Consider the following 26,679-nt stretch of genomic DNA (forward strand, 5'->3'; position numbering starts at 1 on the left):
CCGAGGGAACTACAAGTCCCATGGTGCCTCGCGAGCACCGCCCCCCCCCAATCCCGCGCAGGCGCAGCCCCGGAGGGCGTCCTCTGCGGCGGGCGAAGTAGGCCGTGGGACCCTGGCAGAGGCCGGGGTTGTGCGTCCGAGAGCGGATACCCCTTGCGCGCGGCCGCCATGCCGGACAGCTGGGACAAGGACGTGTACCCCGAGCCCCCGCGCCGCACGCCGGCGCCCTCGCCGCAGACCTCGCTGCCCAACCCCATAACCTATTTGACGAAGGCCTTCGACCTCCTCGTGGACCGGCCCGTGACCCTAGCGAGAGGTACGGACCCTATCCGGGCCTCGCCGCTCCCCAGGGCCCCTCGCCGCCCTTCGGCGATCCTCGCACCCCTTCGCGCAACCCCGGGCTTCGCCCCGTGACCATCCCCCGCCGTCCGCACCTGCGGGCCGCGTCGCCTCCTTGGACGCCCCGCCCCCCACCTTCACTGCACTCTAGGAACGCCCCTCACTCCTACACCAAGACCACTCACTGCTTTCCGGCCCCCGCCGCCTGGGGAACCCTCCACACACCCCTGGTCTCCGGCCTCGCCCAAATATTAGCGGATCGCAGTCTAGCCTGGGGCTTAATAAACCCCATTCTCCCTGCACGCTTTGCATCCCACGTTGTGCACAGAAGGCAGTCAGCAAACGGGTGTTGCCAGCCTTCTGCACACCTGCTGCAAAATGACCGGGGTGGTCAAGTGCTGGCCGAGGTCCCCTCAACCTAGATGTGCTGTGACTTGTACTCCGTGTGTGCTTATGCTTAAGAACTGTCCAGATCCCATCTCTGGTCCAAACCAGGCAGATGTTTAAAACCGCTCTTTGTGGCCCAGTTTGTTATTCAGCTAGCCCAGTAGAGGCAGCAGCAGGAGCACACTCTGCCCTCAGTCACTATTGCCTGGCAGTTCATCCATGCATTTAACTCATTCATTCGTTCAAACAACCCAGCCACCGACGTGCTGCGATGCCCCGGTGGCTCCTTTCTTAGGATAAAGTCAGCAGATCAGAACCCCAAATCTGGAAAAGGCACAGCAGTGAACCCACTGTTTCTTAGAAAGTGTTTTATGTGTCTGGAAAGATTTCACTGGTTCCAACTTATCAATTTCTGGGTGGGGATGCTGAGGCCAGAAGGTCAGTGGCAGCAAAACTGGCTTGGGGCCTCTGCCTACACGGAAAGACCCTGTGTTGTGGGGAGGTTGGCCAGCAGGTAGGACCTATAGAAGGGTGTGGGCTTGCAGAGCATGGGTTCAGAATCCTGAATTCTCTCTGGGCCTACGTACTCTACCGGGAGCTACCCCTGGTATAATACTCATGGTGCCTGGCTCCCAGGAAGCCCTCCGTAAACCATAAACGGTGGACCTCACCATTAGTAACCCAGGACAACCAGCCACACCTGTTCTTTGAGAGTCTAATTAGCAGTGTTTGTAAAAGCAGTCTGCCCCTTCCGTGGCTTGTGAGAAAGAAGAGAGCTAAGAGCAATTTCTGTGGCCTGTCCAAACCAACGGGGCCTTTTGAGTCTGGGGTTTTTTCTTTACAGAGTTTATAGAACGGCAGCACGCGAAGAACAGGTATTACTACTATCACCGGGAGTTCCGCCGTGTGCCAGACGTCACCGAGTGCCGGGAAAAGGATATCTTGTGCATGTTCGAAGCAGAAATGCAATGGAGAAGAGACTAGTATGTCCTGCCTGTGTGTGTCCCTTAGGAAACACTGAGCCTCACTCAGTGAGCACCTCTGTTGGGCTCTTATCCCCCAGGGATACCATGGGATGGTGGTCAGCCGCCAAGAAGGCCTCCTGGGGTTCGCCCAGATCTTGAGGGTGGAGGGGCCAGACAACAGGGCCCTAAGGTCTTGCTTTCATTCTGCTATCTCTGGGTACAGGGAAAGGATTCCTCGTAAACCGCCTTTTTTTTTTTTTTTTCCAGTAAAGTTGATCAAGAAATCGTCAACATTATCCAGGAAAGGCTGAAGGCCTGTCAGCAGAGGGAAGGTGAGAGCTACAGGCAGAACTGTGCCAAGGAGCTGGAGCAATTCACCCAGGTGGCCAAGGCCTACCAGGACCGCTGTAAGCAAGCCCCCACCCTGGCCTGATCCTTCAACGCTAACTTCACTGCCCAAATTGTGTCAGTTGGTTGGGGGAGAGAGTGGTTAAGAGAATCACTGTATCCCAGATTCCTTTTCTGCTCAGTATCTTAGCTGTTTCCTCCCCACTTTTAAAGAAGACTCTGGTCTATATCCTGGTAGATTTGGCCCATGACTTCCCTCCCCCTATCTCTTTCCCAGATCACGACCTGGGGGCTCATTATTCTGCCAGGAAGTGCCTGGCAAAACAGAAGCAGCGGATGTTGGCAGAGAGGAAGGCGGCTAAAGAGGCCGCCACTGCCTAAAGCAGCTCCTTGAGCACCTTCACAAAATGACTATTAAAATAAAGAGTAATTAAGAAACCTGTTTTTGGTGTCACCTTTAGTTCCCAACCTGGACCTGTTGACCTCACTGGTCCCATCTCCCTTTAAATCCAGCTACAACTAAGCTCGTAAGAGAAATACACAAAAGGCACTACTAACAAGCTTTAGTTCACTTTATTTTTCTTGTATAAAACTAGGTGGTGGCCACAGCTGGAGCCTGGGTCCTCTGCACAGAAACTCTGGTATGGGTCTTCACAAGATGGTCAGTGAATTCCTAGAAAAAGAGACAAGACTTTAGCTGGAGCCACACCTCAGCACCCGGTGCACCTGTCCAGGCTAAGGGGGTGGCTGGGCAGCCAGTACCTGATATGGAGACTTGGTGAACACTGTTTCCTTCCAGAGGTCAGGGGTGAGATAGCTGTAGGTCTTGGAGATGGCATCAAAAGTAGCCTTAGCTGGAAGAGAGAAAATAGAAGGTTGGCAGATACACAGGACACAACACCCCAGATACAATAAAAGATGTTGCGCTCCTAGGGACAGAGAGGCCACTTGGGGCCAGTCTGCCGTGCCTTAGGAGGGCCTTCCTCTCTCTCTCAAAATACGCCAAGCACACACTGAGTATGATTAAGCTGAGCTATGAGGGCCACCTACCAAAGTTCCCCAGGGTGGCAGTGCAGCCTCTGGCCGAGGTGTAACAGTCATCAATACCGGCCATCATCAGTAGCTTCTTGGGCACAGGGGCTGAAACAATGCCAGTGCCTCTGGGGGCGGGGATGAGACGCACCAGCACAGAGCCACAGCGGCCAGTCACCTGCAAAACGTGGAGGAGTCAGGAGATGGCCTAGGGGGAACTGGCACCACCGCAGGCCCCATCACCCCCCCACCCCCCAAGCCTACCTTGCATGGGACAGTGTGGGGCTTGCCGATCTTGTTCCCCCAGTAGCCTCGCCTCACGGGGACGATGGAAAGCTTGGCCAGGATGATGGCCCCACGGATAGCAGTGGCAACCTCCTTGGAGCACTTGACACCCAGGCCGACGTGTCCATTGTAATCTCCGATGGCAACAAACGCCTGTGAGGAACCTGACATGGTTAGGAGTCCACTGACCGGCACGGCACCAGCAGCCACCAACAGCCACCAACTGGGCCTGTGGCGCCCCTCGAGGAAGGAGTGGCCACCGTGAGGCCACTCTGAGGTCCCGAGGAGATCCTTTCTCTCTCTCCCCGTTACGAAAGCCACGCGTGTAGTGACAAGCGTGACCACGCAGAGCTGAGAGAGTCTCACCCAGCCCCTTGGCAGGTGCAGCCCAGGAACACACGAGGTGACTAGGATACCTTGAACCTGGTCCGCTGGCCAGCACGGGTCTGCTTTTGCACAGGCATGATCTTCAGAACCTCGTCCTTGAGGGATGCTCCCAGGAAGAAATCAATGATCTCAGATTCCTATGGGATGAGAGATTGCAACGAAACCGTTCACTAGAAAGCTCAGGAACCGTCTGTAACCATTCTCCCTAGATAACCTCCACCCGGATCCTAGAACTAGTTTTCCAACTGTCCACATTTTGTCTCCAAGTCGAATACCCTAAGTCAGAGATAGGGCACCTAGGCACTCACACCCTCCTCAGACGTGGAGCCTTGGCTGGGGTGGACAGATCCCATCCCTGGACCCAAGGCCAAATGAGCCTCCCGGGGACTCCACCTGCCAACGCCCTGTCCGGAGGTGGGGCGGGGGGAGGACCCCCTCGTTACCTTGATAGGCAGAGAGAAGAGATAGATCTCCTCTAGGGACTTGATCTTCATGTCCTTGACCAGGCGGCCCAGCTTGGTGACGGGGATCCACTGGAGGGGGAAAAGGCGCCGATAACTACGGTCGCCCGATCGGCGCCGCCCACGGGCCCGTCTCACGTGCAAGGGCCCGAACCTACCTCCTTGTCCTCGGCCTTGCCTCCGCGAGCTCCACGGCCTCGACCCCGGCCCCGACCACGGCCGCGACCGCGGCCCCGGATGCCGCTGCCGAAGCCTCCGCGGAAGCCGCCGCGGCCTCCCATTCCAGGGCCCCCGGGCCCTCCGGGCCCTCCCGCAGCACCGGCGTCATCCGCCATTTGCTGAAAAGAACATCGAGAATGGACCAGTCAGCGAGGCCCTGGCACCTGCGGCCGCCCGGGGCCAGGGCTCCCGCCCAGAAGCGCCAACGCGCCGAACCGAGCCCCGCCAGATGGCCGCGGATCCCTGGCGCCCGGGCCCGCGCACGCACCAACCATCACGGAAACTCACGTGTTCTCTCGGAAAAGAAGACCGAGGCCGCGCGGAGGGAGTATTTATACCACGGCCAAGTGCCGCGAGATCTCGGCTGCCCCGCCCCAGGCGCGAGTTCGCCACGGGCCTATAAGAACCGTGGAAGCGCACTCCCGGGTTTCCCCGCGCTCCGCGTGCGACTGGGCGTGTGCGGTTCTGAGTGCGGGCGCCGCGGCGGCCCAGCTACCCGGTGCTGCGGGTAGGCCCGCGCCCCGCCGCGTCCCTGGATGGTAGCTGGGAGGTCGGCGTTGGTTGAAAATCACCCGCGGCTCTGGCCGTGGCCGCGGGTGAGATTCGGCGCCTACAGCCACCGGGGGCCTCAGCTTACCGCCCACTCGTCCGTGTGGGCAGGTGAAACCCAGGCCCCGACACGCGCCCCGCCGGCCCCGGCCCGCGTGTGTTCTGGCCTCTGGCCTCTGATCCCTGACCCCGTGTTCTGCCCGCAGGACGCCGACGCCCCGACCGTGAGGCCCACGCCGCCAGGACCGCGGGGAGAGGGGAGCTCTGCTCCCAACGCCCAGTGAAGTTGTCCGTGTGAGTCCTGCATGTTTGGGTGTTCCTGGCCCCCCACCCATCCGCCTGGAGGTGCATCTGTGGGCGCGGGGAGCAAGGTGTGCAGTGGAGGGGAGACCCTATGGGACACCTCTTGCCGGCCTGCCGGATTCCGCGTCGGATGCCACAAAGGGGTACAACTTGGGTCCCAGGGGCTGGCAGGTGACTCCTCCGTGGCATCCCGTGAGTGGCAGGGCCAGATTTGAAACCCTGGTGTATTTCACACACCAGATAGCTTCCACAGTAGCAGATAAAGTACCTTTGAGCTGGGTCACCAACCCACTAGCGAGTGTGACAATGAAGGGAAACATCCCTAAGGTGGAGTTGGAAGGCTAGAAGGGGGAGCTCTGCTGCTCAACATCAATTACAGACCCCAACAGGGAAGGATGTAGGGATTGATTACTCCTGCAACTCAGCCTGTGAGAAACTGTCATCACTCTGAACTCTTGCTTTTCTCCAGGGGACTTCGATCCCTCCCAACTTTCTTTCTCCATGAAATAAAGTTCCTTTCCTTTGTTTGTTGGGGGCTTGCTTGTAGTCTTTTTGCATGTCCTGAATTGCAGTTCTGGTTATTCCCAAATAAACATACTTTTGCCAGTGAAATAATGGACTCTTATTTTTAAAGTTAACCCAAGAATGAGAGTTTAAGATTCCCAGCTCAAGGGCTTGCATGGGCCCCATATTGCTCTCAGGAGGGGGATAGGGTCTGGGATAGGATTTGGTGACCTTGGTATTCGGTGCTACTGAACGTGCAGTTCTGTATTATGTGCCTCATGCGTGGGAACATTGCTGGTTTCCCAGGTGGAGACTGATTTCCCCATGTCTTCTCAGAGGCGTGCCCACATCGTCAGAGCCTACCTGTTCTGGAAAGCTTTCCCACATACTAGGCCCCCCACTATGGTGGTACCACAGGTTGCATGGGAATTTGGTCCTCACTTCCCTCCGATCTGTACTCTGGAGCTAGCGCCATGAGTCTTAGATCCTAGGAGACCTGATGGTGGGTCGATGTCAAAAGTCCCTGGGCTTTGGAGATCTGGCCTGGGCAGCACTATTTTGAGGAGGGAAAGGGAATGATTCCTACATTCCTGCCAAAGCCTCAGCTTTGGGGAAAGAGTCCTCAGAAGTTTAGTTCCCAGCCTAGTGCTGCTTGGGGATCAGCTATCACCCACTCCCAAGACGGGGGCTTCAGGGACCTGCCCAGGTCCAGACTACCTATCCCTCAACTCTGAGCAAGGGCCAGATGGTACAGGATCCCAGTGGGCCCTGAGCCAGGGCTGTGATTGGCCTGAGCTGGACAATGCCACTGTGAGGTCGGTCCACTCCTACTGTGAAATGGAGGCTCCTGAGCCCTGGGGGTCAGTGGAGCTGCTGTCCAGACACAGATCATGGTGAGCCTGGGACCCTTTTGCCTCTGGCCCTTAAATGTGTTCCTAAATCGAGACCTGTCCAGAGCTGGAACCCATTCCTCACTCTGAGAAAGGGTGAACAGTGGGTTACAGGCTCCCCAAGACAAGGAAACCAACCTTTGCAAGGGTTCTGGCCACGTCTAACTCCAGACCAAGGCCAGCTTCTCCAGCTGGGGACTGGTAGTCTTGGAAGGCCTTGACCCTCTCACAGCTGCCCCCTCAAAGTGGGTCCTGACCCAACCCTCCACTTGGGGGGCCCACCTCCCCATCCTGGGGTTTCCCTGGGGTATGTAGCTGGAACCTGGTCCAGCCAGGCACTGATTTTGGCCTGGCCCTTGCAGAGTGGCGGATATGATCTCAACCTCTTCGCCAGCCCTCCCGACTGCAACTTCCTGTGCTCCGTGTGCCACGGGGTTCTCAAGAGGCCAGTGAGGTTGCCATGCAGCCATATCTTCTGCAAGAAATGCATCCTCCGGTGGCTAGCCAGGTGCTAGTGGGCACCCAAGAGGCTGGGAGGACAAGGGCAGGGCTGTGTCCATCCCTGTGGCCCAGAACAGAGGAAGGTGGGCCAAGCATTAGGTCACAGCGGGCATAAGAGCTTCCAAATCTAGGACACTAAAGTACGTGTGTCCCCGCACCCTGGGATACTTACAGCCCATGGCCCCAACCTCAGAGCTGAGTTCCCCAGGAAGTACTCCGGCCTCTTCCAGCTTGAGAGAAGGGACCACCTGGGAAGGCATGTTGCTGTCTCTTGGTCCCTTTCCACTCCCAACACTCCCCACCCCCCTCCTCCTGCCTCCTAGACAGAAGACCTGTCCATGCTGCAGGAAAGAGGTGAAATGGAAAAAGATGGTCCATGTAAATAAACTCCGGAGGACCATCGGCCGCCTGGAAGTCAAGGTAGCTTGAAGCACCCACTCCCAGCGCCCTTCTCGCTCCTGCCAGGGGAGGGACAGAGCCAGGAGAGGGGGTAAGGAGAATCCTATCCTCAGAAAGAACTGAGGGTTTCTGCTCCAGCAACACTGACTGCAGCCTCAGGGTCATCAGTCCTGCCTGAGTTTGAGTCCCATCTCTACCACTTACTTGCTGTGTGACTTTGGGCAAGTTACCTAACCTTTTTGAGCCCCTGGGGCCTCAGCTGTAAAATGGGGATTATACAAGATTTTTAGAGGATGAAGTGTCTGCTGTGCTGGCCACCACCCCAGTCCCTTAATTTTATAGATGAGGAAACTGAGGTTTAAAAAAAAACAGACAAACTTGGCTTGTGTACAACTGTAAGATCAACCCAGCCATGTACCTCCCCCCACCCCCCATCCCTCAAGCCTTTGGCCCTGTGCACCTGGTCTCAGAGGTCTAGATTCTTCCCCCTCCATATCATTGATGCCATTAGGGCTTGGCAGGCTCCCGGATTAGGAACATCCCGGATGGGGGATTCTGGGTAAAGTAGGCTGCTCCAGTGCTGGCCACGTCTGACCTGGTTTGGCTCACATGGTGCTCTCCCCCCACCCTCAGTGCAAGAACGCGGAAGCTGGCTGCTTGGTGACGTGCCCCCTGGCCCATCGAAGGGGGCACCAGGACTCATGCCCTTTTGAGCTGATGGCCTGCCCCAATGAGGGCTGCACGGCACGGGTGCCACGTGGGGCCCTGGCTGAGCACTGGCAGCACTGCCAACGTGGGGCCCAGCAGCGCTGCCCACTGGGCTGTGGGGCCGCCCTGGGCCCGGTGGAGCGTGCACGCCACAACTGCTACCGTGAGCTGCGCGACGCCTGGACCCAGCGACAGGAGCGCAGCCGGACCCTGGTGCTGGGCCTGCTGCGGCGCATGCGCAAAGTGCACCGCACCACCAATCTCATCCGCAGGCAGCTGGCCCAGCTCGGAGACTTCCTGGAGGAGGACGACGCGCTGCTCGTGGGCGCCCCGCAAGGGGAGTCCGAGGCCACCCCAGAAGGCAGCATTGGGGCCGAGGTGTGGGGGGCCCAGGGCCACGATACCTTGTAAACAGAGGGGTAAATAAACGCAGAGCCCAGGCCTGGCCCGCCCTGCCACTTCTGTGCTTGCCGGCCTCACAGCTTTATCCCATTTGCCACCCCCACCCCCGCCCCGCCCCAGGCACTACTGCTTTCACCACGCAGGGACACTGGCCTTTCTCCCTGGGCCACTCCTGCCTGGAAGGCTCTTCTCCCTGCTCTCCGTTTGCCTGGTTTCTTTTCCCTCAGATACCTCTTCCTCGCAGAGGTTATCCCTGAAACCCTCCCAGTCTCCTTCCTGTTACTTCTACCTGTCTGTTAACCAACTTCCCAGCCAGTCACACAAACAGCTCAAAACCCTGAACTCCTAGGAAAAGCCCACGCCTCACAATGACTCACAGGGAACTGCCATTATCTCTGACCTCCTGCCCCTGTCGTCTCAGTACTCCCTGTAGCCACAAGCACTGTCCCCCCAAACAGCCACAGGGATCCCCGCTTTACTCACTCAGGCGACACCTTACCTCCCCCACCACCCCATTTAAAAGCCCCTTACCCTGATCTGTTCTTTCCACAGCACTAATCGCTGAAGGCTCCCGATTATTCCTTGCCCGTCCTCCGCCAGCCCTCTCTCCTCTAGCACCTCCTGCTCTTGTGCCTCCCAAATATCTACAACAGTGCTTTGCACATAGAATGTGATCAATAAATATTTGAGAGTCTCTGAAGTTACCCGATTTATTCATTTACCTGCAATATATATCACACCAGACCATGAGCACCTGACTGCGCTTGTACCCAAATCCCAGAAGGCCGAGGGGCAAGGGTCTCGGGATGACTTTAGTAAACATTTCCTACGACTCCTTTTTTAAAATTTCCACTAAAAGGCAAACAGCGGGCAAACGCCGTGCCCCGCAGTCCTCCGCCCCAGAAGCCCCAGCCGCCTCCAGGCCAGAAACGCCGCCACCAGTTTCCGCTTCCTGCCACAGCAGGCACTGCCCACAGCAAAGATGGCGCCGAGCGCGCAACTGATGGCGTCACAGTAGTCGTGGGCGGTGACGCCAGCTGCAGCGCGCCGGCAGTGAGAAGTGGCGCCTCTGTTTCCTTCACGCGGCGGCGGAGGCGGCGGCGGCGACATGGCGGAGCCCGTGGCGGGAGTGGGCCGCTTCAAGGCCAAGTGAGCTGGGGCGCTACGGCTGTGGGTGCCACCCAGGGAGGGAGCGGGGTTCGCAGCCCCAGTGGCAAATGTGCCCGCCCTGAACCGGGCGCCCATTCGGGTCTGGGCAGAGCCTGAGGGCGGTGTACGAACTGGCCCGCGGGAGTCGTGTTGGTTGCGTTATTACAAAGTGAGAGAGCCAGCGTCCGTTATTAAATTAGGAGCTGGTTTGGGGGTTGTGGGTGAAGAATTCTAAAGGAGGAAGGAGCGGGCTGAGCGCAGGTGGAGGCTGGTCCTGAACCACAGCGGGAGGCCCCCACCCTCAGGTACTGGGAGAAGAACCACTTCTGGGCAGGCAGCCCCGGGGCTTTCACCTCCTGTCCCTCTTCCACATGGAGCAGGAAGAGAGGTCAGGAGATGGGCGGTCTGCTGTGGCCCCGGAGACCCTGAATCCTGGGCTGATTCAGTTCCCCAAGGACTCTGGGGAACATCTAAGTGCTTAGGGCCCAGGACGGGATGGACTCCTCCCTGCCAGTGAGCTCGGTCTCATGGAATAAGCATACTAAGCAGCTCATTTTCATCAGTGGGAGTGATGAGCAATACCAAAGGGAAGGCCTGGGGTCAAGAGCGTCTCTGTGGCATAGTCACCAGGGCTCCACGGTTGGGGGCTCCATCTCATGTTGGTAGCCAAGCCTCCCCTAGTGGAGTTAGGCACCAGTGAAATCTGGGAAGAGAGACCCAAGCCACATACGGGGAATAGCCTGTGTGACACAAAAGGATAGCAGAGGCTCCTCCAAGTCAGGGTCTTAGAAACACATAAGGAGAGGGGAGGGTTTTAAGACAGGGTAAAACACTTAGGTTTGGAAAGGTCTTTCTGGCAGCAGGGTTTGAGATGGTAGAGAGGGGGCCTGGTGAAGAGGCTGGAGCGGCTGTCCAGATGAGCGTGTGGTGGCCTGGACCACTGCGGAGGCAGCCGAGAGGGGAGGGATGAGGACGGCATGAGGCTGCAGAAATGAGGGTTACTTGGGGAGTGGGAGGAAAGAGCTAGGGTTGAGGAGGGGGCAGGCTGCAGCTGAGAAGGAAGCTGTTGAGGGGGTGTTGCTCTGGGCTGGTACCCTGGGCTGGCCTCCCGCCGCCAGCAGAGGGCCCCTGAGGTCTGGCCTACTCCACTCTGGGGGAATCTGGGAAGACAGGGGTGTCACCCTGCTGGTACTGCCTCAGAACCTGGTGTGCATCACTGCCCAGTTCTGGGTCTCGCATCCTCTGTGACACCCACCTCACAGTGCTGCAGAGAGAGGACAGTGAGAAGAGCCATCTCCAACCTCCTGCATCCCCGCCTCTGCCTGGGAACTCCTCAAGGCAGGGGCCTTTTGGATTGAGCTCTGGGAGAGCACCCAGCACAGAGCTGGGCACTGGGGACCAAGGGGTGGGTGACTCACTCTCTCCCCCCTGTTCTCTCTCTAGCTATGCTGTGGAGCGCAAGATCGAGCCTTTCTACAAGGGCGGGAAGGTGCAGGTACCAGCCCAGGGAGGGGCAGAGTGGTGGGGCAGGCAGGGGCTGCACAGAGTTATCTTGGCTGAGACCCTTCTGTCACCAGCTGGACCAGACTGGGCAGCATCTCTTCTGCATTTGTGGTACCAAAGTCAACATCTTGGATGTGGCCTCAGGGGCCGTGCTGCGGAGCCTGGAGCAGGTGAGGGTGGGGAGAGCCAGGGCAAGGGGCTAGTGTGGAGGGCAGTCTGTTCTCATGGTGCTCTGTGTGCTAACTCTCACCTCTAGGAGGACCAGGAGGACATCACTGCCTTTGATCTCAGCCCTGACAACGAGGTATACGGGGCAGGGATAGGAGGCGGGCTTCGGTACCTCTCAGCCAAACTTTGAGCCATTGAGGACATGTGGCCGTGCCTCTCCCCTCCCAGCTGAACTGCATCGTTCTCTAGGTGCTGGTAACAGCCAGCCGGGCACTGCTTCTGGCTCAGTGGGCCTGGCGAGAGGGCAATATCACCCGCCTGTGGAAGGCGATACACACAGCCCCTGTGGCCACCATGGCATTTGACCCCACTTCCACACTGCTAGCCACAGGTAGGGCCCTGGCTGGGTGGCTGGGCCCCCGGAGGGCACACAGTCAGGGGTCTTCAGGCACACCAGCCCCTTCACCTTGAACACGTTCCCACAGGCGGCTGTGACGGGGCAGTTCGTGTCTGGGACATTGTGCGGCACTATGGGACACACCACTTTCGGGGCTCGCCAGGGGTTGTACAGTGAGTAGAGGGCAGCAGAGGGTGGACAGGGCCTTATGCCCAGGGGCGCACAACTCACCTGCCGCCCCCCCCGCCACCCGCAGCTTGGTGGCCTTCCACCCGGACCCCGCACGCCTGCTGCTCTTCTCCTCAGCTGCAGACGCCACTATCCGCGCGTGGTCGCTGCAGGACCAGTCGTGCCTGGCTGTGATGACTGCCCACTACAGTGCCGTCACCTCACTGACCTTTAGCACTGATGGCCACACCATGCTTAGGTCAGCGGCCAGCCACCCAGGCCATGGCAGGAAGGGGAGGGCCGCAGCTGAGGCCGAGGACTGAGGTGGCTGTCCCTCCCGCCCCCCAGCTCAGGCCGCGACAAGATCTGTGTCGTCTGGGACGTGCGGAGCCACCAGGCTACGAGGACGGTGCCAGTGTTTGAGGTGGGGATGCCAGGGGGCCGGGCCAATCGAGGGGGCAGGGGGAGGGTGGGCTGCTGCCTCTGACCCGCTTACCCTCAGAGTGTGGAGGCGGCCGTGCTGCTGCCAGAGGAGCCAGCACCTGGGCTGGGTGTGAAGTCCAAGGGCCTGCACTTCCTGACAGCCGGAGACCAAGGTATGTGTGTCCAGGCCAGGGTGGGCAGCAGAGGCTGGGGGAGGTCCGTGCACTGGAGTGCCAGCAGCCTGTGTCCCCTCACAGGCCTGCTGCGCGTGTGGGAGGCAGCCTCTGGGCAGTGCGTGTGTATACAACGGCGGCTGCCAGGCCCCGGGCAGGAACTGACCCACTGCGCTCTGGCCCACCGTGCCGGCCTGCTCCTCGCTGTCACTGCCGACCATAACCTGCTGCTCTATGAGGCCCACTCCCTGCGGCTGCAGAAACAGGTGAGCGCTGCCCCTGCTCAGCCCAGAGGTGGGGCTGCCAGCCCTCCACTCATGCAGGCTCTGGCTTGTGTCCCTCCGGCCCCCGCCCCCACAGTTTGCCGGCTACAGCGAGGAGGTGTTGGACGTCCGATTTCTTGGGCCCGAGGACTCCCACGTTGTCGTGGCCTCCAACAGCCCCAGCCTGAAAGTGTTTGAGCTGCAGACAATGGCCTGCCAGATTCTCCACAGCCACACAGGTCAGGGAGCTGAGCTGATGCCCCCAGCACTCTATCCTGGACTAGAATGCCCTCCTTTACTGTAACTGATGGCCATTTTCTCTCTACTTTCTCCCAGACATTGTCCTGGCCCTGGACGTGTTCCGGAAGGGGTGGCTCTTTGCCAGCTGTGCCAAGGTGAGTCATCTGGAGCGGTGTGGAGGTATGGGTCCCAGTGGAGGAAGCCCAGCCCCGCCTCTGTCCTCACCCTTTTGATTCCCAGGATCAGAGCATCTGTATCTGGAGGATGAACAAGGCTGGCAAGGTGGCCTGTGTGGCTCAGGGCTCCGGGCACACACACAGCGTGGGAACCATCTGCTGCTCTAGGTAGGGGGTCAGGGCTGGGGTCCGTGGTGTTACAGAGGCCCAGACCCTGCTAATGGGGTTCCAGCTCAGGGAGATGTGGAGGGGGAGGTTTCGGCCTTGGTCTTCGAGGCTCCAGGCTAGGGATGTGTAACAGAATGCCAGGGCTACCCAGCTGCTCTCTTGGTAGGGGCTCCTCAGAACTGTTCTTGGGGCTGGGGGAATTAAAGGGGAGAGGCTCGGGGTGCCTGGGTGGCTCAGTCAGTTAAATGTCTGCCTTTGGCTCAGGTGCGATCCCAGGATCCTGGGATCAAGCCCTGTGTCAGGCTCCTTGCTCAGCGGGAAGTCTGCTTCTCCCTCTCCCTCTGCCCCTCCCCGCTGCTCTGCTCGTGCTTTTTCTCCCTGTATTTCAAATAAAAAAAAAAAAGGCTGGGGGGAGAGGCTTTAGAGCAGAAAGAATGACATTGAACAAAGCTCAGGCAGAAAAGACATTCTCTGGGGCGCCTGGGTGGCTCAGTCGTTGAGCGTCTGCCTTCGGCTCAGGTCATGATCTCAGGGTCCTGGGATCGAGCCCCGCATCGGGCTCCCTCATGGTCAGGAAGCCTGCTTCTCCCTCTCCCACGCCCTCTGCTTGTGTTCCTTCTCTCGCTGTGTCTCTCTCTGTCAAATAAATAAATAAATCTTAAAAAAAAAAAAAGAGGGCGCCTGGGTGGCTCAGTTGGTTAAGCGACTGCTTTCGGCTCAGGTCATGATCCTGGAGTCCCTGGATCGAGTCCCGCATCGGGCTCCCTGCTCGGCGGGGAGCCTGCTTCTCCCTCTGACCCTCCCCCCTCTCATGTGCTCTCTCTCTCTCATTCTCTCTGTCTCAAATAAATAAATAAAATCTTTAAAAAAAAAAAAAAAAAGAAAAGACATTCCCTGCTAGGGGGGTTGAGGTCTTGTTACCAAGTCACCAGGTATGGTGGACCAAGGGTGGGTGGTGGGGGCTCAAGTAGACAAGTGCACCCTGCCCCTCCTTGGTCGGGACCATGGTCCTGCAGGCCCAGGCTGTGATGCCCTGGCAGACAGGGCTGCCCGGGGCTCAGCAGGGGTCTCCCTTCCCCCACATCTGGCCTCAGGCTGAAGGAGACGTTCCTGGTGACGGGCAGCCAGGACTGCACTGTGAAGGTGTGGCCCGTCCCTGAAGCCCTGCTCTCCAAGGGTGCAGCCCCAGACGGCAGTCCTGTCCTTCTCCAGGCTCAGGCCACACAGCGCTGCCATGACAAGGTGATGGGACACGGGGGCAGGGGCAGGGCCAGGGCCCTTGCTGGGATGGGGTTCTGAGCTGCCCCCTGCTCCCATCACCAGGACATCAACAGTGTGGCCGTCGCCCCCAACAACAAGTTGCTGGCCACAGGCTCACAGGACCGCACAGCCAAGCTCTGGGCTTTGCCGCAGTGCCAGCTGCTGGGTGTCTTCTCGGGCCACCGGCGCGGCCTCTGGTGCGTCCAGTTCTCACCCACGGACCAGGTGCTGGCCACAGCCTCGGCTGATGGTACGGTCAAGCTCTGGGCGCTGCAGGACTTCAGCTGCCTCAAGGTGAGCGCCTGCCTCAGGCCCCTCATCCCCAGGCCCTGCCCGCCACCCTGGGGTTGTCTCACGTTCTCCCCTCCCCATCCTGCAGACGTTCGAGGGGCATGATGCTTCTGTGCTGAAGGTGGCCTTCGTGAGCCGTGGTACCCAGCTGCTGTCCAGGTGAGTGGGCTGGGGATAGGGGTTGGGATGAGCTGCAGGATGGGCCCTAGCACTGAACTCCTCCCGATCCCAAACCCAGTGGCTCTGATGGTCTCGTGAAGCTCTGGACCATCAAAAACAACGAGTGTGTAAAGACTCTGGACGCCCACGAGGACAAGGTCTGGGGGCTGCACTGTAGCCGGCTGGACGATCGCGCCCTCACCGGTGCTGGTGACTCCTGTGTCATCCTCTGGAAGGTATGGAGGTTTGGGGGGTCATGGGGACTGTGCAGGGCTGCATCAGGGTGCCCATCTGACCTCGCTCTGACCCTAGGATGTGACCGAGGTGGAGCAGGCAGAAGAGCAGGCCAAGCGGGAGGAGGAGGTGGTCAAGTAAGTCTGGGGGTCCCTGCCCAGTCCCCTTGAGTGCCACGCATATGTCTACCATCCCATACGTCACACCCTTGGAGTGGGGACATACAGCTGTCACCTCTGCTTTATGGCGTGGGAAACTGAGGCTAGGAGTGCAACACAGCTCACCACCAGTGGATGCTTAGGGCCAGGCTGTGGACTCCTGGGCCAGCCCCCTGATGGCTCTGCCTTCAGTCCCAGCCAGGTCCCCCAGTGACCCTGTCCTCCCTCCTTCCCCCACCAGGCAGCAAGAACTGGACAACCTGCTCCATGAGAAACGGTACCTGCGGGCACTGGGCTTGGCTATCTCCCTGGACCGGCCCCACACTGTGCTGACTGTCATCCAAGGTCAGTGCTGCCTTGGACCGTGGAGGGGGGCGGGGGTCTTGGGTCCATCTTGTGCCCTTCCGTGGGGCTCAGTCTCCCCCCCCCCCCCCCCCAGCTATCCGGAGGGACCCTGAGGCCTGCGAGAAGCTGGGAGCAACGGTGCTGCAGCTGCGGCGAGATCAGAAAGGTCAGGGGCAGGTGGGCAGGCGGGGCAATGGCCAGGCAGGGCAGCCAGTGGGCAGGTCTGACTGTCCTTGTCCCCCCAGAGGCCTTGCTGCGCTTCTGTGTCACGTGGAACACCAACTCGAGGCACTGTCACGACGCACAGGCTGTGCTGGGGGTGCTCCTGCGGCACGAGGCCCCGGAAGAGCTCCTGGCCTACCCTGGCGTGCAGACCTCCCTCGAGGCCCTACTGCCCTACACTGGTATATGGGCCGGCCCTGGGCGGGGTGGGAGCTGCTGGCCAGCCCCCACGAAGCCCCTGACGTCCCTGTGTCCTCCCCCAGAGCGACATTTTCAGCGGCTCAGCCGGACACTGCAGGCAGCCACCTTCCTGGACTTCTTGTGGCACAACATGAAGCTGCCCGCCCTCCCTGCGGCCCCCTCTGTGGCTCCCTCAGCTCTCTGAAACATGCCGAAGGCTGTCCTTTTCTATCCAGACTCCCCATGTGTGGACTGTCTCTCACTCCAGGTCCCCAGCCCCCAGCCCTAACCTGCCCCACGGGTGCCCCGGCCTGGCCAAGACCCAGAAGGCCCTGCTTCTCAGCACAGACACTGGGTTGTGCCTCAGTCAGAAGAGCTTTACTCTGGAAATGGGAGAGTATGGTTTCCTGGCCCTGCCAGCCACGGGGTCCCACCCTCAAATACTCCTCCCCCAGCTGTGGTGGTGGTGGTGGTGGCGGCATGGCTGGTGTCAGTCATCCCTGGGGTCTGGGGCTTTGGGCCTGCCCTCTGTGCAGCTCCACACGCCCTCGCGGGGGTCCTTGCGTGCCAGTGCCCTGCGGGTTATGGTGCAGCAGCGGCTCTGGATGGCGCTCAACAGAGGGCGGGTGGGCACGGTAGGGGGAGGGGTTGTGGCCTGGGGGTTCTCTGGGGAGCCTTGGGCCTCTCCCACCCTGTCCTCCTCACGGTCCTCCTCGCGGTGGAGCCCTGCGCCACTCAGGAGCGCGCCCAGCCCGTCGGGTCGCAGCAGCACAGCGGGGAGGAGACCGCAGCGCCCTCCGAACCTGCGAGGGGGCGGGGAGGAGGGTGGGGTTTGGCGGTTGCTGGATCCTCCCCCCATCCTGGGCCCCGCCCAAGTCCCACCCCCACGCACCTGCAGAGCCACCAGCCACGATCCGAAGTTTCCAGCACGCGCACGCGCGCCCCCGCAGGCACTGACAGTTCATCTGAGTGGCTGCTTTCATAGGCTTGAAAAGCGCAGAACTGAGACCCTGGGAGTGGGTATTTGGGGGTCACTGCGAGGCCTCAGGGACCAGGACTCCCACCTCTATCTCCTCCGCCCATGGAGTCACCACCTTCAGGCATCCCCCAGATGATGGGACCAAGAACACTCTGTCCCCATGTCCAGCGCTCGCTCAGCTGTTTCCTGTAGCCAGCTTTGCCGCACACTGCCCAGTGGTGGTGGCTGGCTTGGCGGGGGTGGGATGGGTAATTACCACTACTCCCTAGGGGTCGTCGTTCTTGGCCCGGGGCCGCTTCCTCCAGGTAGGGAGCAGGAAACCACGCTGTCTGCTGGTCTTCGTTTGCCACCAGCCACCAGCCTGTGCGCAAGAGGTGGCCGGAGGTTCAGACCCCCCAAGCCCTCTTGGGTCCTGGGGGCAAATGGGCAAGCTTTCTCAGTCCTGTCCAGGCCCACCTGAGGGATGTCGCAGCAGCACGTCTAGGATCTCCTGGGCCCGTGCATGGAAAGGTCGGCCCTGTGTGTCCTGGGTGCTGAAGGGCTGCAGGCAGCGCAGGCTCTGAGTCTCCAGGCCACGGATGGCAAGGCTGTCAGCCGGGCGGGGTAGAGGCTCTTCAGGAGCGGGCAGGATCACCAGACTGGGAAGGGTACAGGCGAGGGGCGGGTGGGAAGTGTGGTGAGGGCCTGCCACCCCTCCCCAGTCCGCCCAGCCTTCGCTCCTCCCCCAGCCTCCAAGGGCTTTTGCGGGCAGGGAGTTGGGGACGAGTCAGGCACCTGCCGGGTGGCAGCGCGGACTCCAGGTCCAGGGGTTGCGGTGCAAAGAAGCCGGTGAGCGCTGGGCTCCGAGACACGCGCGCCGCCGCAGCCAGCAGCGCCCGCGAATAGGTCTCCAGCAGCCGCAGGCGCGCCAGGCCGCGGCCCGTGCGCCCCCCGCGTACCAACAGCGATGCGTCTGCGGACACGACAGGAACGGACTGTGGGACCCCGCCCCAGGGTTCCCTCCGCCAGGCCGCTGGTGCCCCTGCCCCTCCCGGGATCCTTGCGGGCCTCCCTAACGGCCTCACCGGGAAGCTTGGGGAGAACGCGGTCAGATCTCCGCAGCAGGCCCGCCTCTACTGGGAAGGTTTCCTTGAGGGTCTTCTAAGGGAGAACCAGCGAATCAGTCTCAGAGTCCACCGGTTCCGTTGGGAGGGTGAGGGTTCCTTGCCGGGATGGGGGTCGTAGGGGCTAGACGCCCTCACGGGCTCAAGGGCAAATGCCCAGGCGCGGGCCATTGGTCCCTCCGGCAGCGGGGGCAGTCGGGTTCGCCCCAGGCTCACTCACCTGGAGCGTCTTGAATTCATCCCAGCTCCTGCGCACGAAAGTGTCGCTGTCATCCGACCAGTGCACAGAGAAGGCAAATGTCTGTTGGAGAAAGGTTGGGGCGCCTTGGAGGTGCTGGGCCAGGAATTCCTTCCTTCTTCCTTGGGGCTGGCAGGGACCCCACCCGTCATACCTGAAGCCGCGCTGTCTGCACTAGGGCCGCTGCGCACACTGACACTGGGTACCGGGGGCCGTCCATCGCTGTGCCTCACGGGTTCCAGTTCTGGGCTTCTGGAGCTGGCAAACTGTGGCCAAGGGTCCCACTGCGTCCTGGCTCACACGGTGGGGGGTGGGGGGAGAAGGCAGGGGGTTCCGGGCACCCGGAAGACTGACTGGAATTCCCCGGCTACGCCCCAGACTTGGCAGGTCCTTGTATCGCTGCCTTGCCCCTGGGTCTTTCCCAGCTTCCTCACGTGCCCAGAGTAGATCCGGGTAGAGGGACAGGACAGGGCTTGGGGGGGGGGGGGGGCAGAGAGGCGGTGGAGGGTGGGGACTGCGGCCTGAGTCCCTCAGGCATGAGTCTGGCCTGTGGGAGGAGGAGGAAAAGGAAGAGTCCTCAAAGTGCCGCCAGGCTTGGCCCGGCTCTCCTGGCTCTCCCACACCCGGTGTGATGCTGGGACTAGCGGAGCCTCCTCCAGGGCATGCCCCCATGGCTCTGTCTTTGAACTCACCTTGGAAGCTGACTGCTGTTGTCATCAGGAACCAAGGACACAGTGCTAAAAGCTTTATGTACTTTGTTTGGCTCACATTGGAGGAAAGGTCTCTTAATGTTTCCAAATCACAGAGGAGGAAATTTGTATTAAATAGATAATTAATGTCAGTTTTTCTGGATGTGGGGGTTGACCTCACAGGCTCACCCCAGAGGTTCCCCTGTGGTGGGGGGACTTGGGGCAGGACAAAGAGGGTCCCTCTCTGCAGTCACTGGCACTTGGGGAGGGGGGTTGGTGACTAGGACTGTTTTGAGAGCTGCCTCTAAGTTTATGATTTATCACAATTTACTGCAAACACAGCCTGAGATCAGAAGTCACAATTCCCCCACTAACTGGGGTGAAGCGGGGTTGGACCCTAGAATCCCCAGAGAGCGTATGCTCAGGTGCCCCACATGTCTGGGCTGCTTCCTTATAGGAAAGACTTCCAGAGCTCCATCCAACCCTGGTATATTTTGGCTCTTCGTGCTGCTGGGGCCACCAGCTCTAGGTTGGGACTCCTACCCTAAGCTGTCCAGGGAGGGGTTAGCCTCTAGGACATCCCTCCCGGAAATCACCCTAGCCTTGACAAAGGGCCTTTGTGCACCTGTCCAACCAGCGGCTCTCAAACCTTCCCTGGTCTTGGCCCAAGCAACAAACACCTGCTGACATAGGCCTGAATTGCAGCGTGCCTTCAGCCCAGCTATCACGCTCTCCCCGACCTCAGTGGCCTGGCCTGGCCTGGCAGGGTCCAGGGTGGGGCAGACACTTCTCCCCTGGAAGACCAGGAGAAAAGCTGGGAGAGGGCCTGTTTATTCACAGCCAGGGACCTCCTAAAGGGTGCTGAGGCCCCCTCCCTGCCCCAACTGACAGCCCCTGCTTCACACCCCCAGCAACCCTGGTTCCTTTTCATTCTCTCTCTCTCCATAGACCACAGGCTCATCTTACCCCTGGGCAACCCCCCCCCCCCCCCCCCCCGCCCTGCGCCCGTACTCCTCACTAGCTCCTATGAAATCCACCCTCCAGAGAAATCTTTGCAAAACACAAAGGGGATCAGGTTGGGGTGGACCTGCCCCAAATTGTCCAGCACCTTCCTATGGTCCTTAAATTCCCAGCTCCCATGGCAGCTCCATGTGCTCCTGCCCACCTTTGGACCTCTCCTCTCACCACCTTCCCCAAGTCCTGTTCCACTGGCCTTTCTGCCCATGTCCACCTCCAGCCGTGGCCTTGACTGCCCTCCTCAGCTGATTCCTCATCCTTCAGGCCTCTGCCTAAGTGTCACCTCCTCAAGGAAGCCTCCCGGATTTACCACACCCCTGTTCATGGTTCCCACCCGTTTGTCAGGGAATATTTGTTAGTGTGACTCCTTTTTTGTTTTGTTTTTGCTTTTTCCGTCTTGACCAATGGACAATGAGCCCAGAGAGGAGGTCAGGGACGGATCTTGTGCCCCGCCCTGCCCAGCGCCTGGACCAGTACTTGGAACAGATTAGACACTACACAAATATTTGCAGGATGAATGAAATGTACGTATAGAAGCTGCGGCCACTCCCGACGTGGCTATAACCCCTTCAGGCAGGCTATAGGGATCCAGGCTACTCCTTGCCCTCAGGAGCCCAGAGACCCGCCGGCGCCCGTTGCCATGGTGCCGGTCGCCCGGGCGGACCCGCGGGACCCAGGCCCTAGCGCGCGCCCCACTCTGTGCGCTCACCGCGCCACCCCGCGTTGCCAGGGCGCCGTGCGGCCGGCCGCTGGGCGCGCCCCAGCTGAGGGCACAGAGCCCGGCCGCGGGCACGCGGGGCGGTCAGAGCGGAGCGATGGGGGCGTCACGGGCCGGAACACGGACTTCGCCTCCGCCGCAGCCTGAGTCCACGGCGCGGCCGCGGCGTGGTTTCCACAACACGCTGCTCTTCTACTGGAGGAAGCGGGAGCGCAGCCACGTGCGACGCAAGTCAGGCTCGGGACGCGGATCGAGGCTCAGGGGCGCGGCCAGGACCCGGGCGGCGAAGACCCGGGCTTCCAGCCCCGCGCCCGCGCCGGCCCAGACCCCGGCCACGGGCTCTGCCGCCTATGGGGCATGCGCCGCGGGCCAGAGCCCCACCCCTCCGCCCGCCCCCGCCCCCGCCCCCAGCCCCGGCCCCAGCTCGAGCACGGCCTCCGCGCCCGCGGCGCGCGCGACCGGCTCCTGTGGCCGCGCCCTAGCAGCGGCGCGCGCGCTGGCCTGGAGACCGACTTGGAGGCCCATCTGGAGGCCGAGCTGGCCCGGCAGGCATTGCGCGGGCAACATGGCGGCGCCCGGCGAGCGGGGCCGCTTCTGCGGCGGGAGCTTCTTCTCCTTCCTGCCCGGCGGCGCGCGCTCGGAGGTGATGGACGATCTAGTGACGGACGCGCGCGGCCGGGGCGCGGGGCGGAGAGATGCCGCCGCCTCGGCCACGACGCCAGCCCCGACGCCGACCCCAGATCCTCAGGTCTCCGAGGACACCTCCCGGAGGCGGCCCTGCCGGGCCTGCGTGGACTTCAAGACGTGGATGCGGACGCAGCAGAAGGTGCAGATGCCCGGGGCCGCCACCTCCCCTGGTCCCGGCCCCCACACCTTGTTCTCAGGCGTCTGCGCCGACCCTCCGGAGGCCCAAGCCGAGCGGTCTCACGGGCTCTATGCCTCACAGACTTGTGCCCCCTCCCCAACCAGGGTGGGCTGTCCCTACACCTTGCTCCCAAGGGAGGCCCGGCCTTTAGGGTTTCAGCCACTCGTGTTCGGGATCGGCGGCCGCCGGGCTTCCGTCTCGAGTCATTTGGCCTCTGACTGGGGCGGGGGAAAACGGGAGCTCTGCGGGCTTCCGGTCCGGGGAAGCGAACCTGACCCTTGGTCGGCCTCCTTCCGCAGCGGGACAGCAAGTTTAGGGAAGATTGTCCTCAGGACCGCGAGGAACTGGGCCGCCACAGCTGGGCTGTCCTCCACACCCTGGCCGCCTACTACCCCGATCTGCCCACCCCTGAACAGCAGCAAGACATGGCGCAGTTCATACATTTATTTTCCAAGTTTTATCCGTGTGAGGAGTGTGCCGAAGATATAAGGAAGAGGTAAGTGTGTCTGCATTGTCTGTGGGCAGCAGAGCCATCCCTCCTGGAGCCAGGGTCTGGGGCCCCCCTGGCTGATGTCATAAAGGGGAGCCTGGAGAAGCAGGTGCAGAGGGTCGCCCAGAGCAGGGACCACCAACAGTGGGCACTGGATCAACTAAGCGGTCTCCTTTCCCCTCAAGGGCCAAGCTGCCTGGGGCTGCTGCTCCTGCAACCAGAGGCTCTCGGCCCAGCTTCACTTACAGAGTCCCTTGCTTGGTACTCCTGGAGGCTCGGGCAGGTTAATGAGTCCACTTTGCCTGACTTCTGGAGCAGGACTGCTGATTTTAAGGCCTTGAGAACCCACTGCTTTTGCTTCTGGGAGCCACCTTTTCCTCCCTGGGGAGCCCAAGAGCTGTTGTTTGGTACCTATAAGTGTTTCTGCGCTGAATGTGGGGGCCAGAGCAGCCCTTGCCATTTGAAGCCTGGGCAGTTAGAACAGCTCTCTTGCTAGGCCGAGGCCCCCGGGCCCCAGGTGCTAGAAACAGGTCTGGTTTTCAGTTATGCCTTTGTGCTGCCCCACCCCTTCACACACTGCCTGGGGCCAGGGATGCTGGGGTGAGGCTTCCTGATTGTTATGAGGTGGTAAAGTTGCATGATTGGTGCCTTATTGTCTTGCTTTGAGTTCTCCTCCGGGTTTGCCGAGCTCCCCAGGTGAGGGGTTGAGCAGGCCTAGGAGTGTGCCACTGTTGGACAGTGCAGGGTCAGCCCTGTTCTGGGAATGCCTGTCTCTCAGAGCACAAAGGCCCTCCTGGCTGTAGCCGACAGCCGCCCCAGCTCTCCCGCCTGCATGGAGCCGGCAAGGAGCCGCGGCCTGTCCCCACCTTCCACCTGCTTCCGCCACAGGATACGCAGGAACCAGCCAGACACACGCACTCGGGCATGCTTCAGCCAGTGGCTGTGCCGCCTGCACAATGAAGTGAACCGCAAGCTGGGCAAGCCGGACTTCGACTGCTCGCAAGTGGACGAGCGCTGGCGGGATGGCTGGAAGGATGGCTCCTGTGACTAGATGGTGGCCGGCAGAGCTGTGGGACAGCAGCCCGGGGCCTCCGGGCAGCCTGGCCAGAGGGGGACGGGGCACTCATTAAAGTGCGTCAGAGCCAGAGCCTGTCGTGTGTCAGTTGGATGTCCCAGACACTGCTCGGGGGCCCTTTCCCTCTTAGGTTTGGAGGAAAAGCAGAGGTGCCTGCTGCAGACACCCCAGCGGCCTGTGCTCCTCCCCGTGGGCTGCCGGTGAAGGAGACAGGAGCAGCCCGGGCTGGGTGGCCTGCTGCCCACCCTGCACCCTGGTGCCCACTTCCCTGCGCAAGAAGGTGACAGGCCCGCCTGGGTCACCTGTCCTGCTCCTTGAGGGAGGGCTAGGCCACTGTCTCTCTACCCTATAGCAAGGGACATAGGCCGTGTGCTGTTGGCCATTCGCAGAAGAGGCCCGGGGGCTGAGCTCTCCTCCCGGCTCAGAGCCTACGAGGAAAGCACAGGCAGGCTTTCTCTGAGGGCCTGCCAGCGCTGCTGCCCGCTTCCAGTTGCACGTATCTGTACCAGGCCTGTCAAGAGGCTTTGCGGGGCCAGCCTTCTCAGAGCTGGAGACCAAAATAAAATGGTAGAGAAGTGACTGAGGATCTGGCTTTGGTGTGTTTTGTGCTGGGACTTGCGGCGATGGGCAGGACCTGCCCTTGCTGCTTCCTTCCATCCAGGTTCTGCTCCGCAGGAGGGGCAGCCTGGGAAGCCGAGTGCTGGAGCTGAGGGAGGGTCAGAGATCAGTGGGAGGTCGGATGGCACCAAGTCTTCATGTCCCAGCAAGGACATTGTTTTAATACTCTCCTCCCGCGACAGGAAGGTCTTGGAGGATTTGGAGCTGAGGAATGGCACGATGACTTCCGAAAGGTTTCTCTGGCTGTTGAGCTAGGATGAGGCAGGTATGGGTGGGAGCAGGGACGGCAGGTACCCCTGTGGCACCTGGGTGGGTCAGAGCAGATCGACAGGCGGAGAGAAAGGAGCCAGGGTTGACTGGGGGGTTTGGGCCCTAGCACTGGGAGGATGAAGATGCTCTCGGGATCTGTGCTCTGGAGAACGCTGTAGGTGGGGCAGGCGTAGGGGTGACCTGCATGTAGCTTTTGGGCCTTGCCAGGTCTGCTCAGCCACACCTGCTTCCAGGCTTGGCTCCCAGCTGAAACGGACCAGCAACAGTATGCCCTCCCTGTGGTCGTCATGCACTGGTCGTCTCTCTCCTGGTAGCATCGTAGCCTCTCCCTTTGGCTCGGCTTCCTCGGCACCTTCACCCAGCGGGCGCCACAGGGGCTCTGGCTTCGGCAGGGCCTTCCCCAGAGAGGACAGCGATGCAAAGAAATGGGAGGCAGGGAGCAGCCAACAGAGGAATTGCTCCTCGTTCCTCCCATTGAGGAATTGTTCCCAACACGTGGTTTTCTTCTGGCCTCTCCGAAGTCAGCCGCTAGTTGGAGAACCAGTCAACTTCTCCAAGGAAGCCGTGCCTGGCTCAGGAACAGAGCGCCTGGATGTGCTCTCCTGTCCTGCCTCCCTTCCCTCTTCCCCTGACTCTGGCTTCCTGGAGATTTCACCCCCTAATCCAGGCTAAGACAAGTGGGACTGTAGTTTGAGGTGAGGTTCTGGCTCAAGCTGTCAGCTCGCAGACCAAGGGACTGGGCAGAGAGGGAGGAGAAAAGCCCCAGGATCATACCCTAGGGCTCCCAAGGTTCAGAGGTTACAGGAGCTCACAGGGTGGACAAGAAGAGAGAACCCCGAAAGGGCGATGAGAAGGACTGGTGAAAGAGGGACGTGAGGAGAGGGTGACATCCACAAGCATTTCCAGGAGGGTGGTTATGTCTGGATCGCCCCAGCACTAAAGGGGGCAACCAAAGGGGAAGTGGCTACTGCTCAGGACAGACTGGATACCCAGTGTCGGAGACTTGCAGGAAGACTCGTGGGTGGCACATCTGGCCACACCTGCCTTGGGGCGGGTTCCACAGGGGGTGGACCAGGCGTCCTCTTCCGTCCACACGGATAGCACAGCAGGGACCCTTTGAGTCCCAGCTCTTGACTTCCTGATGTGGTGGAAGAAGTCAACCGGCTGTCTGTGTGTGGTATGAAGACAGTCCCTACCCCCCACAGGGCCTTGTGAAGCGCCTGGCACTGTAAATGCTCAACAGATGCAAATGTTTCTTTCAATGCCCTAGGCAGAAACATAGCAGTCGTCCGGGACCCTGCCAGGCTGGCCAGGAACACAAGGGAGGGACCCTGTTGAACTTGGGCTGGGGGATCTGCGGAAGAGACCCAGCAAGGACCCCCAGCTTAGCCAAATTCCCCATCTCTCATGCTTCTTCCCACCCCTCAGCCCCCGACTAAACATGCCAGCCACATGTCAGTTGGGGAGACCCAGGAGTGTGAAGGGCTCAGTGAACACCCTTGGAATGACAACATCCGCCCACAAGAAAGGAGCAGAGATGTCCCAACTCCCACCCATGCTGGTCTGTGGGCTCTGCCCTCCTGGACAAGTGCCCCTGGGGGGCAGAGGCCTTCTCCCTCCCTGTCAGGGAGGCTAGAACCCTCTGAAGGAGAAGCTAGGGTGCAATTGGGGGGTTCATAGGAAAGGACCCAATAACTGGTCTAAGGGGGAGCCAGGTTCAGGGAGTCGGGCTCCCCTTTCCTGAGGGCTGAAACGGGGAGCTGCAGCCATTGGGAAAACGTGGAGCCCCTGGACCTCTGTTACCCCTTTACTCACGAAAGGGCCCAGCTCAGAGGGGCGGAGTCAGGTTTATCTGTTCCTTCGCCTGGCTGCCGCAAAGGCTGAGCCTAGCGTCCACCTTCCCTGCTGACTCCTGACTTCACCTGTGACGGGCGGTGGTGGACTCAGCCCCCAGGCCCCGAGCCCCTGCCCCTCTTGGGGCCTGGGGGGTGGTCTCGCATCTCAGACCCGGGTCTAGCAGGTGAAGGGGTTGTGGGCGGGGCGGCGGAGGGAGGGGCGGGCTCCAGCCCCGCAAGCGGACCAGTTGGCGGGGGGCACGGGCTCGGCCCCGCCCCGCGCGCCCCCGCCGCGCGCTCCCGGGAGGCAGCGGCAGCACCAGCACCAGCACCTTCGGCAGCACACCCGGGCGGCCTCGGGCGGGGCCGGCCGGACAGACAGACAGACAGAGGGCGCCGGGGGCGCGCGTCCCTCCTGGGCTGGCC

General features: G+C 60.8%; 6 protein-coding genes and 3 non-coding genes across 15 annotated transcripts; 5 read left to right on the plus strand and 4 right to left on the minus strand.

Annotated features, from left to right (window-relative positions):
• Positions 1–58: 58 nt before the first annotated feature.
• LOC110587978 (NADH dehydrogenase [ubiquinone] 1 beta subcomplex subunit 10) lies at positions 59–2,592 on the plus strand. Its single transcript, XM_021698241.1, has 4 exons — positions 59–316; positions 1,571–1,709; positions 1,959–2,098; positions 2,317–2,592. Exons 1-4 carry the CDS (start codon positions 169–171, stop codon positions 2,418–2,420), a joined length of 531 nt encoding a protein of 176 aa, XP_021553916.1. The 5' UTR covers positions 59–168; the 3' UTR covers positions 2,421–2,592.
• Positions 2,593–2,597: 5 nt separating this feature from the next.
• LOC110587977 (40S ribosomal protein S2) lies at positions 2,598–4,746 on the minus strand. 2 transcript variants are annotated; one of them, XM_021698238.2, is made up of 8 exons: positions 4,712–4,746; positions 4,363–4,542; positions 4,187–4,276; positions 3,773–3,880; positions 3,336–3,509; positions 3,090–3,249; positions 2,802–2,893; positions 2,598–2,712 (listed from the first exon to the last, which is right to left on the minus strand). In XM_021698238.2, exons 2-8 carry the CDS (start codon positions 4,537–4,539, stop codon positions 2,632–2,634), a joined length of 882 nt encoding a protein of 293 aa, XP_021553913.1. In that variant the 5' UTR covers positions 4,540–4,542; positions 4,712–4,746; the 3' UTR covers positions 2,598–2,631. The 2 variants fall into 2 exon arrangements, with proteins under 2 accessions (XP_021553913.1, XP_021553914.1); XM_021698239.2 differs by having other exon boundaries at positions 4,692–4,720.
• On the minus strand, positions 2,956–3,082 carry LOC123323644. Its single transcript, XR_006539504.1, has one exon. It is a non-coding gene; the product is annotated as a small nucleolar RNA SNORA64/SNORA10 family (small nucleolar RNA).
• LOC123323643 lies at positions 3,584–3,717 on the minus strand. The gene has a single exon (XR_006539503.1). It is a non-coding gene; the product is annotated as a small nucleolar RNA SNORA64/SNORA10 family (small nucleolar RNA).
• A 213-nt stretch (positions 4,747–4,959) lies between the features above and the next one.
• Positions 4,960–9,361, plus strand: LOC110587975 (RING finger protein 151). The gene is given in 6 exon segments (XM_044912085.1): positions 4,960–5,019; positions 5,216–5,266; positions 7,032–7,177; positions 7,494–7,590; positions 8,203–8,657; positions 8,659–9,361. Coding segments are annotated over 6 exon segments (855 nt in total). The 3' UTR covers positions 8,705–9,361.
• On the plus strand, positions 4,980–5,106 carry LOC123323645. The gene has a single exon (XR_006539505.1). It is a non-coding gene; the product is annotated as a small nucleolar RNA ACA64 (small nucleolar RNA).
• Positions 9,362–9,661: 300 nt separating the features above from the next.
• LOC110587889 (transducin beta-like protein 3) lies at positions 9,662–16,593 on the plus strand. Of its 3 annotated transcripts, XM_021698097.1 has the most exons (22): positions 9,662–9,828; positions 11,272–11,323; positions 11,406–11,501; positions 11,588–11,635; positions 11,749–11,890; positions 11,985–12,069; positions 12,153–12,323; positions 12,413–12,488; positions 12,567–12,660; positions 12,745–12,926; positions 13,021–13,162; positions 13,260–13,318; positions 13,404–13,507; positions 14,602–14,749; positions 14,831–15,061; positions 15,147–15,217; positions 15,297–15,453; positions 15,530–15,588; positions 15,851–15,954; positions 16,049–16,120; positions 16,200–16,358; positions 16,440–16,593. In XM_021698097.1, the coding sequence occupies exons 1-22, from the start codon at positions 9,788–9,790 to the stop codon at positions 16,559–16,561; spliced, it is 2,415 nt and encodes an 804-aa protein (XP_021553772.1). In that variant the 5' UTR covers positions 9,662–9,787; the 3' UTR covers positions 16,562–16,593. The 3 variants fall into 3 exon arrangements, with proteins under 3 accessions (XP_021553772.1, XP_021553771.1, XP_021553773.1); XM_021698096.1 differs by having other exon boundaries at positions 12,567–12,926; XM_021698098.1 differs by lacking the exon at positions 12,153–12,323 and having other exon boundaries at positions 12,567–12,926.
• Positions 16,594–16,738: 145 nt separating this feature from the next.
• On the minus strand, positions 16,739–19,021 carry LOC110587980 (NADPH oxidase organizer 1). Of its 4 annotated transcripts, none has more exons than XM_044912084.1 (8): positions 18,831–19,021; positions 18,659–18,739; positions 18,400–18,472; positions 18,110–18,287; positions 17,792–17,973; positions 17,592–17,696; positions 17,249–17,366; positions 16,739–17,159 (listed from the first exon to the last, which is right to left on the minus strand). In XM_044912084.1, exons 1-8 carry the CDS (start codon positions 18,894–18,896, stop codon positions 16,847–16,849), a joined length of 1,116 nt encoding a protein of 371 aa, XP_044768019.1. In that variant the 5' UTR covers positions 18,897–19,021; the 3' UTR covers positions 16,739–16,846. The 4 variants fall into 4 exon arrangements, with proteins under 4 accessions (XP_044768019.1, XP_044768018.1, XP_021553919.1 ...); XM_044912083.1 differs by having other exon boundaries at positions 18,110–18,309; positions 18,392–18,472; XM_021698244.1 differs by having other exon boundaries at positions 18,400–18,475.
• A 2,556-nt stretch (positions 19,022–21,577) lies between these two features.
• Positions 21,578–24,089, plus strand: LOC110587986 (FAD-linked sulfhydryl oxidase ALR). Its single transcript, XM_021698250.1, has 3 exons — positions 21,578–21,926; positions 22,265–22,461; positions 23,344–24,089. The coding sequence occupies exons 1-3, from the start codon at positions 21,666–21,668 to the stop codon at positions 23,504–23,506; spliced, it is 621 nt and encodes a 206-aa protein (XP_021553925.1). The 5' UTR covers positions 21,578–21,665; the 3' UTR covers positions 23,507–24,089.
• The last annotated feature ends 2,590 nt before the right edge of the window (positions 24,090–26,679 follow it).

This window comes from Neomonachus schauinslandi, unplaced genomic scaffold (assembly GCF_002201575.2).
Source record: "Neomonachus schauinslandi unplaced genomic scaffold, ASM220157v2 HiC_scaffold_134, whole genome shotgun sequence".
Classification (NCBI taxonomy): domain Eukaryota; kingdom Metazoa; phylum Chordata; class Mammalia; order Carnivora; family Phocidae; genus Neomonachus; species Neomonachus schauinslandi.

Coding starts and splice junctions, on each gene's coding strand:
- LOC110587978 (XM_021698241.1), top strand. CDS start 169: ATGCCGGACAGCTGGGACAAGGACGTGTACCCCGAGCCCCCGCGCCGC. Junction 317..1,570: donor GCCCGTGACCCTAGCGAGAG/GTACGGACCCTA, acceptor TTTTCTTTACAG/AGTTTATAGAACGGCAGCAC. Junction 2,099..2,316: donor CAAGGCCTACCAGGACCGCT/GTAAGCAAGCCC, acceptor TCTCTTTCCCAG/ATCACGACCTGGGGGCTCAT.
- LOC110587889 (XM_021698096.1), top strand. CDS start 9,788: ATGGCGGAGCCCGTGGCGGGAGTGGGCCGCTTCAAGGCCAA. Junction 14,750..14,830: donor CACAGCGCTGCCATGACAAG/GTGATGGGACAC, acceptor TCCCATCACCAG/GACATCAACAGTGTGGCCGT. Junction 15,454..15,529: donor CCTGTGTCATCCTCTGGAAG/GTATGGAGGTTT, acceptor CTCTGACCCTAG/GATGTGACCGAGGTGGAGCA.
- LOC110587977 (XM_021698238.2), bottom strand. CDS start 4,539: ATGGCGGATGACGCCGGTGCTGCGGGAGGGCCCGGAGGGCCCGGGGGC. Junction 4,277..4,362: donor GCAAGGCCGAGGACAAGGAG/GTAGGTTCGGGC, acceptor TTCCCCCTCCAG/TGGATCCCCGTCACCAAGCT. Junction 3,250..3,335: donor CCCACACTGTCCCATGCAAG/GTAGGCTTGGGG, acceptor CACGTTTTGCAG/GTGACTGGCCGCTGTGGCTC.
- LOC110587980 (XM_044912082.1), bottom strand. CDS start 18,896: ATGGACGGCCCCCGGTACCCAGTGTCAGTGTGCGCAGCGGCCCTAGTG. Junction 18,476..18,658: donor ATGAATTCAAGACGCTCCAG/GTGAGTGAGCCT, acceptor GTTCTCCCTTAG/AAGACCCTCAAGGAAACCTT. Junction 18,310..18,391: donor CCAAGCTTCCCGGTGAGGCC/GTTAGGGAGGCC, acceptor GGGGTCCCACAG/TCCGTTCCTGTCGTGTCCGC.
- LOC110587986 (XM_021698250.1), top strand. CDS start 21,666: ATGGCGGCGCCCGGCGAGCGGGGCCGCTTCTGCGGCGGGAGCTTCTTC. Junction 21,927..22,264: donor GGATGCGGACGCAGCAGAAG/GTGCAGATGCCC, acceptor CTCCTTCCGCAG/CGGGACAGCAAGTTTAGGGA. Junction 22,462..23,343: donor GCCGAAGATATAAGGAAGAG/GTAAGTGTGTCT, acceptor CTTCCGCCACAG/GATACGCAGGAACCAGCCAG.